Raw genomic sequence first — 12,450 nt, 5'->3', positions numbered from 1 at the left:
CATACATGTGGAGTAAAAGCCGCTTCTTAATATTATTGGATCAAGGATCTTCATTTTGGTTCCTGCAGCCCCAAAACCATGTATTGTTTTCTCCTTCATGCCATACATGTTAGCGTTATGTCTGCGGCAAGTGATCGGATATAAAGTCTCCAGTAATTATATTACTACACAGGATTCTTTATGATGTTACATCGTCATCTTCTCCCCATTCAGGTCCCTACAATATCGGATCCTCTCAGTGGAGATCTGCTATACAAGAAAATTCACTTGATTGACTCCTCAAGGATGGATATGGACAGGGACAAGATGGCGGAGAGGATATTACACCTCACCCTAGAGATCCTCTTCCGGCTTACTGGAGAGGTGAGAGATTCTGATGACGTCACATTACATCATTCTTATCTATGGGAATAACAGATGGACAGAACTGGAGAGGTGAAGACTCTGGAAATGTCTGGAGTGAGATTTATTACTGTGTCTCTCCATAACCAGGATTACACAGTAGTGAAGAAGACCTCTAGTGAGCGCTGTCAGGCCCCTGTGTCTGAGGGATGGGGAAGACCCCTGAGCCCAATCACGGGGCCTCCACCTCACCCCCCGATACATGAGGACATCACTGACCAGAAGATCCTAGAACTCACCTACAAGATGATGGAGCTGCTGACTGGAGAGGTGACACTGCTGGGAATGCTGAGACATTATACAGTAACGCTATGAAGGGATTGGGGGGTGACGGTATCATTGTATGTGTCAGGTTCCTATAAGGTGTCAGGACGTCACCGTCTATTTCTCCATGGAGGAGTGGGAGTATTTAGAAGGACACAAAGATCTGTACAAGGATGTCATGATGGAGGTTCCCCAGCCCCTCACATCACCAGGTAATAGACAGGACTAAATACACACGGCCTATAATTATCTGTATGTAAGGAATGAATTCAGTCCCTGTATGTGTCTCTTCCAGTTCTATCCAGTAAGAGGACAACACCAGAGAGATGTCCCCGTCCTCTTCTCCCACAGGACTGTAACCAAGAAGATCCCGATGTTCCTCAGGATCATCAGGTAGATGGAGAGAAGGAGCCATGAAATCTCCCTATGATGTGTAGACGGCTGTGAAGGTCTTGTGCTCAGTTTCATCCACCAGTATTATATGGTTTATTCTTGTGTAATGAGAGTGTGCCGCCCCCGTGCCAGCAGCTGACGCTGCTCGGATCCGGGCCTTCAGGGATGGTGGCTCGAGGGTCTCCGGACCCGGGGGTCTCGCGGACAAGCCGAATAAATGGGGGGACATAGATGTACGGGCTAGGCCGTAGTAAGTTCGTGACACCTCCCACGGTGTGTGGTGAGGTGGGACACCACCGCTGCTGTTATGGGGCACCCGGGGGAGATGTTGTGCAGCAAGTTGCTAACCCCTCCATGGGTAAGGATGGTGGCCCCGGGACCCGGTGGCTCGGTGCAGGGGATGGCGACCGTAGGGGGTGTTGGTGTACTCACTGTTAGTAAAACGCACAAGTCTCTGGTAAACCAAGGTGATGGTGGTCGGTGCCGCGGTTGGTTGCGTTCGGGTCCCCCACCCGGCTGGTGGTCTCTATCCTTTTCCTGCACTGCTTTGTGTAAGGTGGCCTTTCCTAGTGTGAAACTCAGGAGTTCGCTCTCGGCTGGATGTGGCCTAAGGAGCCATGTCCGCAGACGCTGGCCCGTGGGTTCTATGGGCCCTGGCGGTGACCTCCTATTTCTAATCGGTGGGCTGTTGTTTTCCATGAGGGACTTTGGGTGGGACAGGACCTCTAGTCCTGGCCTCAATCGGTTAATTAAACAGTTCCACTTGGTTCTGGTCCTGGCTTCAGGGTCTGAGTACCCCCCTTTGTGCTCCGGTTTCCGGGTCAGTTCCCCGTTTTGGTATTGGCGGGCTACAACCCTGTCCCGGTCCACTTCGGTTCCACTGAGCCGTCTTCCCGTCTCCTGCTGATGTAGACCACCGTCTGCCTCCTAGCCAGTGGCACCAGGGCTCCTACCCTGGTTCCGTTCAACTTGAACTCTCCTGCTGGAGCTACACTTCGCTCCAGCTCACACTCCTCTCCAAATTGAACTTCAGACTAAAACTCTGACTGACTGTTTTCCCGCCCCGGGCTGTCTGGACCCCTGGGTGGGCGTGTCCCAACCGCCTGGTCACGCCTACTGGTGTGTCTAATTTTCCCTAAGGGGGGGTGACTAGGGTTTTCTGGTTGGCTGTGTGTTTCCTAGTGAGGGAACGGTGTAGTGCGGGGGCCTAACTGTGACTACCTGGTTTTGCCAGGGCGTCACAAGAGCGGTGGAGATGACAGGATTAGAGCTGATCATAGATGTGAGTTCTCCATCTGTCTGTGACTTTTACAATATTTGTTTCAGGGGGAAGATCTGCCCCATATTAATACTACAGAGACATATGTGAGGGGTGATGAGTGGCGTAAAGAGGACATTCCTACAGATAACCGCCCAGGTGAGTAGTGACCACTCTCGGTATCTTATTGATGAATCTTCCTTCTCTCCGTTCTGCTGAATGTGCTGATTGGGTCATTATAAAGGTTCAGTCTTTTTTGCCAAACTTCCCTTTTATCACAAAACAAGGAAATAACGCACAACTCCTAATAATGTAATAAATATCAGGGGGTAAAGATCTCATCCCACTCGGCAGGAGAAAATGATCTATTGAACGCCCATTTCCACGCCCCGTGAAATGGAGACATGGTGTTTAATATTTATCTATTATAAATAATTAGTACACATGAAAATAAGCAATTTTGTCATATATTTTATTCTCTGGAGGAAATGATCAATTAAAATTCTCAATCCTGAGGTAAAATCTGTATTCAGTGAAGACTTTCCCATTACTGAGAGGAGATGGCCGTTGTTACTGATGAGATCATATAATGATAAGAAGAGGGAGGAGCTATAGGCAGAGGGAGGAGCTATAGGCAGAGGGAGGGTCTAGAGGGACAGCTTCTCCTTCTATTTACATAAAATCCCATCAGAATGATAGAAGAACCCCCGGTGATCTCAGCCAGTGACTGCAAAACTTTGACTCCAAATGGTCTTTGTTCTGTGTTGAGGAAAAAAAATTAGCAATACACACTCTAAGGAAAATGTATGTACCGTCCGGATCAACTCGCGACTCCAAAATTTGGTCGGGAAGGGATTTTTGGAAAGCTGTAGGCTATAGAAACACCCTTCGTTTGATTATTTGGGTTACTAGAAATGGACTAGGCATTGTAGTATCTATATGAATATTTAAGAATGAAGAGGATTTAAAGTATGTTTTCTGAAGTATAGCTATTGAGACCCTTTTTTTTAATGTATATAATAACATATCTAACTCCTTTTCATAGGACTATTTACAATAGAAGATGTAAATGTTAAATTAGCCATAGTCACAATTAGAGAAAGGGAGAGAGAACGACTAAAATAGGATATAGACGAGACAAACCTGGGGAGAAATGCGACATTGGAAGGCACAACTTCCATAGGCCACACTAAACTATTAACTCCTAGCAGGAGAAGACTGGACCTTATGAACAGGTACCAATTCCTAAGTGGGGTTGAGGAAGCCAAGACAAATAACATTCAAAAGAGACCCCTATTACTCAAATATCCAAAATATGTATAGTATATTAAACAATATAGAAAGAAAGCTGAAAAAAAGAAAAGAGAAAAGTACCACCAAATATTTCCAGACCACCATTTATAGGCATCAATAATGACTGAATTGTAAGTCTAGTGATTGTAATAAGTACAGATCAGTCATCCTGGAGAAGACCTGATGTTTCTAAGATTCTCATCACTCCGGGATAAGTGTTGTGATTTTGGTGACTGCTATGTCTCCCAATTAGCATGTGGGCGCAAAGGAGGTAAAGTACAACGTGCCGGCCACGGCAGATGACTCTGAGGCAAGTCAAAGGTGGATAAGATGGTCGAGAGGTCCCCCAATTTCTTGAATCCTGCGGAGCCGCCATCTTTTTTTTTTTTTTTTAAATGTTGAAATGGGAACCCCCAGTGGTAGGAGATCTCTTGGTCTCGAAGTAATTTAGTGAGTGGTCCTAAGGCTCTACAAAGTTAAAGTGTGCTCCTGGCCAGATCTGGAAGGATAACAATGTCACAGCCTTAGGCGGGCTTTGCACGTTGCGACATCGCAAGGCGATGCTGCGATGTCGCACGCGATAGTCCCCGCCCACGTCGCAGGTACGATATCTTGTGATAGCTGGCGTAGTGAAAATTATCGCTACGCCAGCTTCACATGCACTCACCTGCCCTGCGACCGTCGCTCTGGGCGGTGACCCGCCTCCTTACTAAGGGGGCGGGTCGTGCGGCGTCATAGCGACGTCACACGGCAGGCGGCCAATAGCGGCGGAGGGGCGGAGATGAGCAGGAGATAAACATCCTGCCCACCTCCTTCCTTACGTAGAGCCGTCGGCGGCAGGTAAGGTGATGTTCCTCGCTTCTGCGGCGTAACACACAGCGATGTGTGCTGCCGCAGGAACGAGGAACAGCATCGTACCTGTCACGGCAGCATAATTATGGAAAAGTCGGAGCCTGCAGCGATGATACGATAACGACGCTTTTGCGCTCGTTCATCGTATCATCTAGAATTTACACACAACGATGTCGAAAGAGACGCCGGATGTGCGTCACTTTCGATTTGACCCCACCGACATCGCACGTGCGATGTTGCAACGTGCAAAGCCGCCCTTACAGTTATATGTTTTTTTTTAGATCTTGTAGCTTGTGAAATAGTTTACTTCTACTTGTAAAAATGAATGCAGTACACAATGTCACGTGGTCTTGAGGCCAAGGTGGATTTGGGACCAAGAGATCTGTGAATTATATCCATTGCAATAAGCAAGTGCTCTTTCCACCCAAGTAAATCAGAGGATAAAGTATTAATGGTTTTCTTCAGCATATGGGAAGAGATTTCTTCAGACACGCCATGAATACGGAGATAGTTTAATCTGTGATGTTTCTCTATGTCATCTATAAATGTTAAAATGTCTGAGATCTGAGTGGTATGTTCAGATATAAGAACATATTGGTCCTCTATTCTTTGATATAAAAACGCTGTGTCAGACTCTAGGTTATCCACTCTGTTACCCACTTGCGTGATGTCCTGTTCAAAAGAATATGGGCCTCGGTCTGAGTCTCTTGTAGTCTAGTAAACATGGCCTCCAGGTCCTGCTTTGTGGGGATAGAGCACAGATGTTCTCTCCAATCCCACTTGTCTCCTTCAAAGAGGACTGTGATTAACTACACAAGAATATGACACCTACACCATGATAAATCGCTAAGCTGTGCATAGCTGATGGCTCTAAAACACATTTACTCACAGATACAGAATCGGCAGGAATTCTATTAGATTTTAGATCCTAATGCAATACAGATTACTGCACAATCTCTCCTGAAATGGGGAGCACTAATACTTCCTCCACTTTTTTTTTGGCAAGAACTCATAGTAGCTCCAATGATCCGTCTTAAATGAGTAAAACTCTGGTTTACTGGACTATATTAAAAAGTTCTCTCTAAATGTTTAATATTTCTTCAATAAACTCATATGACAAAAATGATTGGTCCTTACAATAGTTTGGATTGCGGAGAGCCCCCGAGCCACATACTCTAATTACTCCAGATGTTTCACCTCTAGTTACGAAATCATTGATGTTGAAGACTGTCGGGGTGGAGGGCGATTGTTTTAGTGGATTGAACATCATGGTCTATTGTTTCCCGCTCTGCTTTGAGGTCTACTGTTAGATTGTGAACGTTTTTTGTTTCAGTAAATAATTATTATAATTACAGATTGCTACATAACTTGTAACTTATTTAGCTATTTTAGAAGTTATATCCTTATATTTTTAAATATTAAAAATATTTTTATTCTTGGCAGATGGCTGTATCAGGAGATCAGAGGGACTACTGACATTTTCAATTTTTAAATCAGATGACTTTGATATCACACAAGCTGTTACTGAAGCAAATACCATTACTCCAGATATACCATCATCCCTTCACAGCAAAGATCTATCATCTGCTTCTTTTAAACAAGTCCAACCTTCTGATTTATCCCAGACTGTTAAGAAAAATAAAAGTCACAAAACAGGCATTCAAAATAGAAGTGCTCTTACAGCAAAGAAGCCATTTTCAACTTTAGAATATGAAAATATACATAAAAAAATTCACACAGGGGAGAATATATTTTCTTCAGAATCTGTTAGTTACCAGACAACTCACACCGAGGAGAATCCATTTTCATGTTCAGAATGTGGGAAACAATTTAGCCATAAATCAAACCTTGGTAATCACCAGAAAATTCACACAGGAAAGAAGCCATTTTCATGTTCAGATTGTGGGAAATGTTTTACACATACATCAATTCTTGTTAAACATCAAAGAATTCACACAGGTGAGAAGCCTTTTATTTGTGCAGAATGTGGGAAATATTTTGCACGTAAATCACTTCTTGTTAAACATCAAAGACATCACACAGGGGAGAAGCCTTTTTCATGTTCAGACTGTGGGACACATTTTAACCAGAAATCAAATTTTGTTGCACATCACAGAACTCACACAGGGGAGAAGCCATTTTCATGTTTAGAATGTGGGAAATGTTTTGTACGGAAATCAAATTATGTTACACATCAAAAAAGTCACACTGGCGAAAAACCCTTTGTTTGTTCAGAATGTGGGAAATGTTTTCTATGGAAATCACACTTGGTTATACACCAGAGAACTCACACAGAGGTGAAGCCTTTTTCATGTTCAGAATGTGGGAAACATTTTACACTTAAATCACAAGTCATTACACACCAAAGAACTCACACAGGGGAGAAGCCGTTTTCATGTTCAGAATGTGGAAAACATTTTAACAATAAATCAAATCTTCAAAGCCACCAGAAAATTCACACAGGGGAGAAGCCATTTTCATGTTTAGAATGTGGGAAATGTTTTGTACGGAAATCAAATTATGTTACACATCAAAAAAGTCACACTGGCGAAAAACCCTTTTTTTGTTCAGAATGTGGGAAATGTTTTCCATGGAAATCACACTTGGTTATACACCAGAGAACTCACACAGAGGTGAAGCCTTTTTCATGTTCAGAATGTGGGAAACATTTTACACTTAAATCACATGTCATTACACACCAAAGAACTCACACAGGGGAGAAGCCGTTTTCATGTTCAGAATGTGGAAAACATTTTAACGATAAATCAAATCTTCATAACCACCAGAAAATTCACACAGGCGAGAAGCAATTTTCATGTTCAGAATGTGGGAAATGTTTTGCACATAAATCAGCTTTTGTTAAACATCAGAGAACTCACACGGGGGAGAAGCCATATTCATGTTCAGAATGTGGGAAATGTTTTTCACTAAAATCACATTTGGTTACACACCAGAGAACTCACACAGAGGTGAAGCCTTTTTCATGTTCAGATTGTGGGAAACGTTTTATAAATAAATCAGATGTCATTACACACCAGAGAATTCACACAGGGGATAAGCCATTTTCATGTTCAGAATGTGGGAAACATTTTAACGATAAATCAAATCTTCGTAAGCACCAGAAAATTCACACAGGGGAAAAGCAATTTTCATGTTCAGAATGTGGGAAATGTTTTGCACATAAATCAGATTTTGTTATACATCAGAGAACTCACACGGGGGAGAAGCCATATTCATGCTCAGAATGTGGGAAATGTTTTACACGAAAATCACATTTGGTTACACACCAGAGAACTCACACAGGGGAGAAGCCTTTTTCATGTTCAGAATGTGGGAAACATTTTAACGATAAATCATATTTTCATAAGCACCAGAAAATTCACACAGGGAAGAAGCAATATTCATGTTCAGAAAGTGGGAAATGTTTTACACCTAAATCACATTTGGTTACACACCAGAGAACTCACACAGGGGAGAAGCCTTTTTCATGTTAGGAATGTGGGAAATAATTGGCAGATTAATCATGTCTTTTTATCCATCAGAGAACTTGCACAAGGGAGAAGACTTTTTCATGTTCAGAATGTGGGAAATGTTTTACACATAAATCACATCATGTTACACATCGGACAACTCGCACGGAAAAAACCTTTTTCATATTCAGAATGTTTTAGGGCTCATGCGCACGTTGCATCCTGTCAATTGCTGAAATAAATGCATCCTCTGGCAGTTAATGATTTTGACAATATTGGTTTTGTTAAAAAAACCCGCATTTAATACGCATGCGTTTTCCGTGCATTTTCGTGCGTTTTTTGTGCGTTTTAAGTGCCTTTCAAATTCTTTTTGAATGCTTAAACTTTGTTGCATTTTCTAAACATTGTCTATTTGAAATAAAGTTTAAACAATGAAACAACACGGGGAAAAAAAACACATAAATAGAGACCTACTGATGTAATTTCCTTCTTCACTAAATTCTCTTGAATGTGGTGATTTTGATAGGGTTGACGCAAAATGCCTCAACAAACAGGAACACTACGTCTAAGGAGGGCCCAGAGAAATATATTACTTATAATTCTTATGTTGTTATGTCGTCATCATCTACTTCAGGTAAACTTAAATTTTATTAATTTATTTTTATGTTAACATTTAATTATTATGAACTAATATTTTAAAACATGTCATATCAGATACAGGAAACCAAAATGTGGGTCCATCCACTATTAATGGATTGTGAGGAGAAGGGTCATTTTACATTATTATACCGAGATTTAAGAAGGTAAAACATTTTTTTTAAATAATTAATCATTTCTAAAAAATATAACAAATAAAAAAACACAATAAAAGAAAATATGTACTAATAATTTAATAAAATCATAACCAAAAATTTGGCTTGCAATGTAAATTTAACGATTTGAACATTATAACAAATAATACAAAAGACAATGGAGATATAAAAACGTATTCATAAAAAAGTTAATAAATGTTTTTGATGAAGATGTAACGGTGAAATTTTAAGAAAAAATTAATATTTTAATTGTTATTCATTTTTACAAATGTAACAGGTATGAGGACAAATTCATATCTTTCTGTCGGCTACCAATAATGGGTTTTGATAGGCTACTACACATTATTAAAGAAGAAATCACATACAATGACACTCTGATGCGCAAGGCCATCTCAGCTGAGGAAAGGCTGTTGATCACCTTGTGGTAATTTGCTAATTCATACTTTTCATGTTCATTGTAGAGTAATGAAATTATGTATGGCTATGAAAGATAATGTTGATTAAAAAATTACAATACAAATATTTTCTTTTTATTTTTTTTTATTTTAGATTTGTAATACATATTAAAAATATTATTTTTTCCAAAATTACCTTTAACAATTAAGGTAACACAAAAAAAGAATTAAGTTTATTATTTCTTTATTTATTATATAAATTAACAAATAATAAATATATTATTTGACACAATTTTAAACATATTAGATAAGTTGTAGCGATTAGAGATGAGCAAGGTTCGAGGTTCGCCAATTTCATGTTCGAGTGATTTTGGGAGGTGCTCGAGATCGAACTCGAGCTTTTTGCTAAAAGCTCGATAGCTCGAGTTACGTTCGAGAACGGTTCGATCAGCAAAAAGCCTATCTATTTACTAGTTGGCTTTTCACTGTAATAGTGTGAGTCACTGTGACTCACACTATTGTCAAATTTCAGCGTATAGTGTGCGTGGGGGACGCGGTTTAGATCTGTGCTGCTGAGAGAATGCCGATCGCCATTTTTTTTTCCCTAAGCGCGCGCGCAGTGGGGCGGGCCAGGATGTCGGCCAATCACAGACACACAGCTAAGTGTACTTTTTGGCAGACAAGCAAGGGCATGTGTCATAGGCTGTGAATGTCACATGTCCTTGCCTTATAAATACGGCCATTTTCCCTCACGCCGCCATTATCTGCTTTCTGCGTGTGGGAGACAGTCACCGCTCACGCCGCTCCTGCCGCCGCTCCACAAATTTCAATAAAAATAAGGCATTATGTATATGACACTTATGTCCTTAATAAACACATAACTTTAATATTACCAATTTCTTGTATGATTCCCATACCTGGCATATCATCAAATTATAAAAAATAATTAAGTCATGTAATTTTTCAGATAATACTCTTCTTTAGTATATAAATGCATTGTGATACCATACTTCAATTTTTTTTATTCCCAATAATGATTCTTTGTACTTGATTAATATTGATTATTAAAATATTGTGTAGACATGTATAATAATCAAACATAAATATGTAATTAGGACCACAACCTTTTTTTTTCTTTTAATATGAAATATGATGTTATGGAAAAAAAAATCATATATCAAGATTAAATTGAATTAAAATTGATGTTGTAAATCTTCAGAATAGACTTTATATTACCTTTATATTTCAGAAGAAAATGTTTACCAATCTGTGTATCAGTAAAATAAAATATTATAAAACTATATAAAGGTAAAGACATTGGAAATACTTTTCTAGAATGAGAGTCTTCGGAGTAAACCTTTGATATGGGTTTTACCCATCTATAATTTAATTAAATCCTGACACACATCTATACTAAAGTAATATGAATAAGATACATTCTGAATAAATTCCTTCATTGCTAATACTTACTACTACTGTACTTGAAACTTATTTTATTCTAAATAATATATATAGAAGGCGCATATATATATATATATATATATATTATATATATATATATATATATATATATATATATAGAGCCTTGAAGTTAAAAAGGTCTTCCTTTTTTATTTCTCTTGAAGCTTCAAAGACTTTTCTGGATAGAATTTCAGTCAAAAGCTGTTCAGTCAGTCATTCAGACACACATATGTACACAGGGCTATCCACATAACTTAAAATTATGAAGACGTTGGACAAACAAATATTGTTCCTTTTTTTCTCAATTGTTTTCTATGCGCATTTCAAAAATATGATAATTTGAAGTACTTCTTTAAATATACGAATGACATTTATCACATATACTCATGTGTAACACAGATACTGTACTTTTGGCACAGTCACTTTTGACAGTACGACAGTCACATATTATTAGCTCAGTATTCAAATGTCACATGCATTAGTTATATTAAGATGCAAAGAACATTCTGTCAGCAACAGGGTACTCAGATCCGGGCCACAGAGTCACTTCTGTGGGTATCACGATGGCGTGACCCGGTCTGTGATCCCAGGCTCCACAGAAAAAGGGGATTTGGGTAAGGGAGATTGTCCGTGACGCCACCCACGGTTGTGGTGATGGTGGAACACCACCGCTGCTCTGGAAGGGGATCCCGGGAGCGATGACAGGGAGCAGCGTAGTTGTTATGTCCCCTCCGTGGGTAGGGGGGTTGGTTGTCCCGGGGCCCGGTGATGGGGTAAGCAGGGGGCAGGGCGCAGTGCTGCAGTGTGGTGCCCGAGGGCACGGGTGTACTCACAAGAAAGTCACACGGAGTCACTGGTAAACTAGAATTGCCGGTGTCCGCAGCCTTTGGTACGGGGTGTTAGTGTCCCACACACGGTGCAGCAGCCCTGGTTGTTCTTTCCCTGCAGCAAGTGTCTTTCTCTCCACTCTCTTCCACTGCTCCTCAGCCGGGAACGGGGAATCCACTCCCCTGTAGTGATCCGGGTACCCAGGCACCGAGGGGCCACCGCCCAGCTCCGGCTACCTGTTCTGGCTCCTTCCTCACTACGGCCTGTCCCGGCCCTCTCAGAGCACACTTCACTCCCAGCCGGGAGCTACAGCTTCAGACTTCCGTCCTGTCTCCTCTCCACACACTGTCTGCTCCAGCCCCTCCCCTCTCCTCTGCTTTTCCCTTACACTGGGGGCTGTGCTTTGTCATGCTGCACCATGTGAGATCAGATTACCAAGGAGGATTAACTCTTTCTGTGACACCCTGGCTGTGCCAGGGCGTCACACATGCATTAGTTATATTAAGATGCAAAGAACATTCTGTCAGCAACAATACGCGTGTAAGTATTCCACTCAAAAAACTCAGGTTACACATATTATTATTATTATTTATAGAGTACCATTAATTCCATGGTGCTGTACATGAGAAGGGGGTTACATACAGAATACATATACAAGTTACAATAGACAGACTAGTACAGAGGGAAGAGGGCCCTGCCTTGCAGGCTTACATTGTATAGGATTTTGGGGAGGAGACAGTAGGTGGGGTGTAGGTCGGGTGGCAGCTCCGCTCTGCACGGTGGTCGGGCGGCAGCTCCGCACGGTGGTCGGGCGGCAACTCTGCACGGTGGTTAGGCGGCAGCTCCGCACGGTGGTGAAGCAGTGAGATCATTGTAGATTATAGGCATTTCTGAAAAGATGAGTTTTCAGGTTCCGTTTGAAGCCTGCAAGTGTAGCAGATAGTCTGACGTGTTGAGCCAGTGAGTTCCAGAAGACTGGGGATGCACGGGAGAAGACTTGGAGTCGGTTGCATGAGGAGCGA

At 41.3% G+C, this 12,450-nt stretch overlaps 1 protein-coding gene across 1 annotated transcript in view; it reads left to right on the top strand.

The window, feature by feature from the left end:
• Positions 1-215: 215 nt before the first annotated feature.
• Positions 216-12,450, top strand: part of LOC142259112 (uncharacterized) — a 249,944-nt gene continuing 237,709 nt past the window's right edge. The window contains exons 1-6 of the mRNA XM_075331624.1: positions 216-363; positions 493-672; positions 755-878; positions 962-1,059; positions 2,386-2,476; positions 5,906-7,951. Of these exons, the coding sequence (XP_075187739.1) occupies positions 286-363; positions 493-672; positions 755-878; positions 962-1,059; positions 2,386-2,476; positions 5,906-7,951 (2,617 nt within the window). The 5' untranslated portion in view covers positions 216-285. The remainder of the gene's footprint in view (positions 364-492; positions 673-754; positions 879-961; positions 1,060-2,385; positions 2,477-5,905; positions 7,952-12,450) is intronic.

Source organism: Anomaloglossus baeobatrachus (assembly GCF_048569485.1).
Source record: "Anomaloglossus baeobatrachus isolate aAnoBae1 chromosome 5 unlocalized genomic scaffold, aAnoBae1.hap1 SUPER_5_unloc_27, whole genome shotgun sequence".
Lineage (NCBI taxonomy): Eukaryota > Metazoa > Chordata > Amphibia > Anura > Aromobatidae > Anomaloglossus > Anomaloglossus baeobatrachus.
The sequence above is the reverse complement of the archived record's forward strand: the minus strand, read 5'-3'. Positions and strand labels throughout refer to the sequence as shown.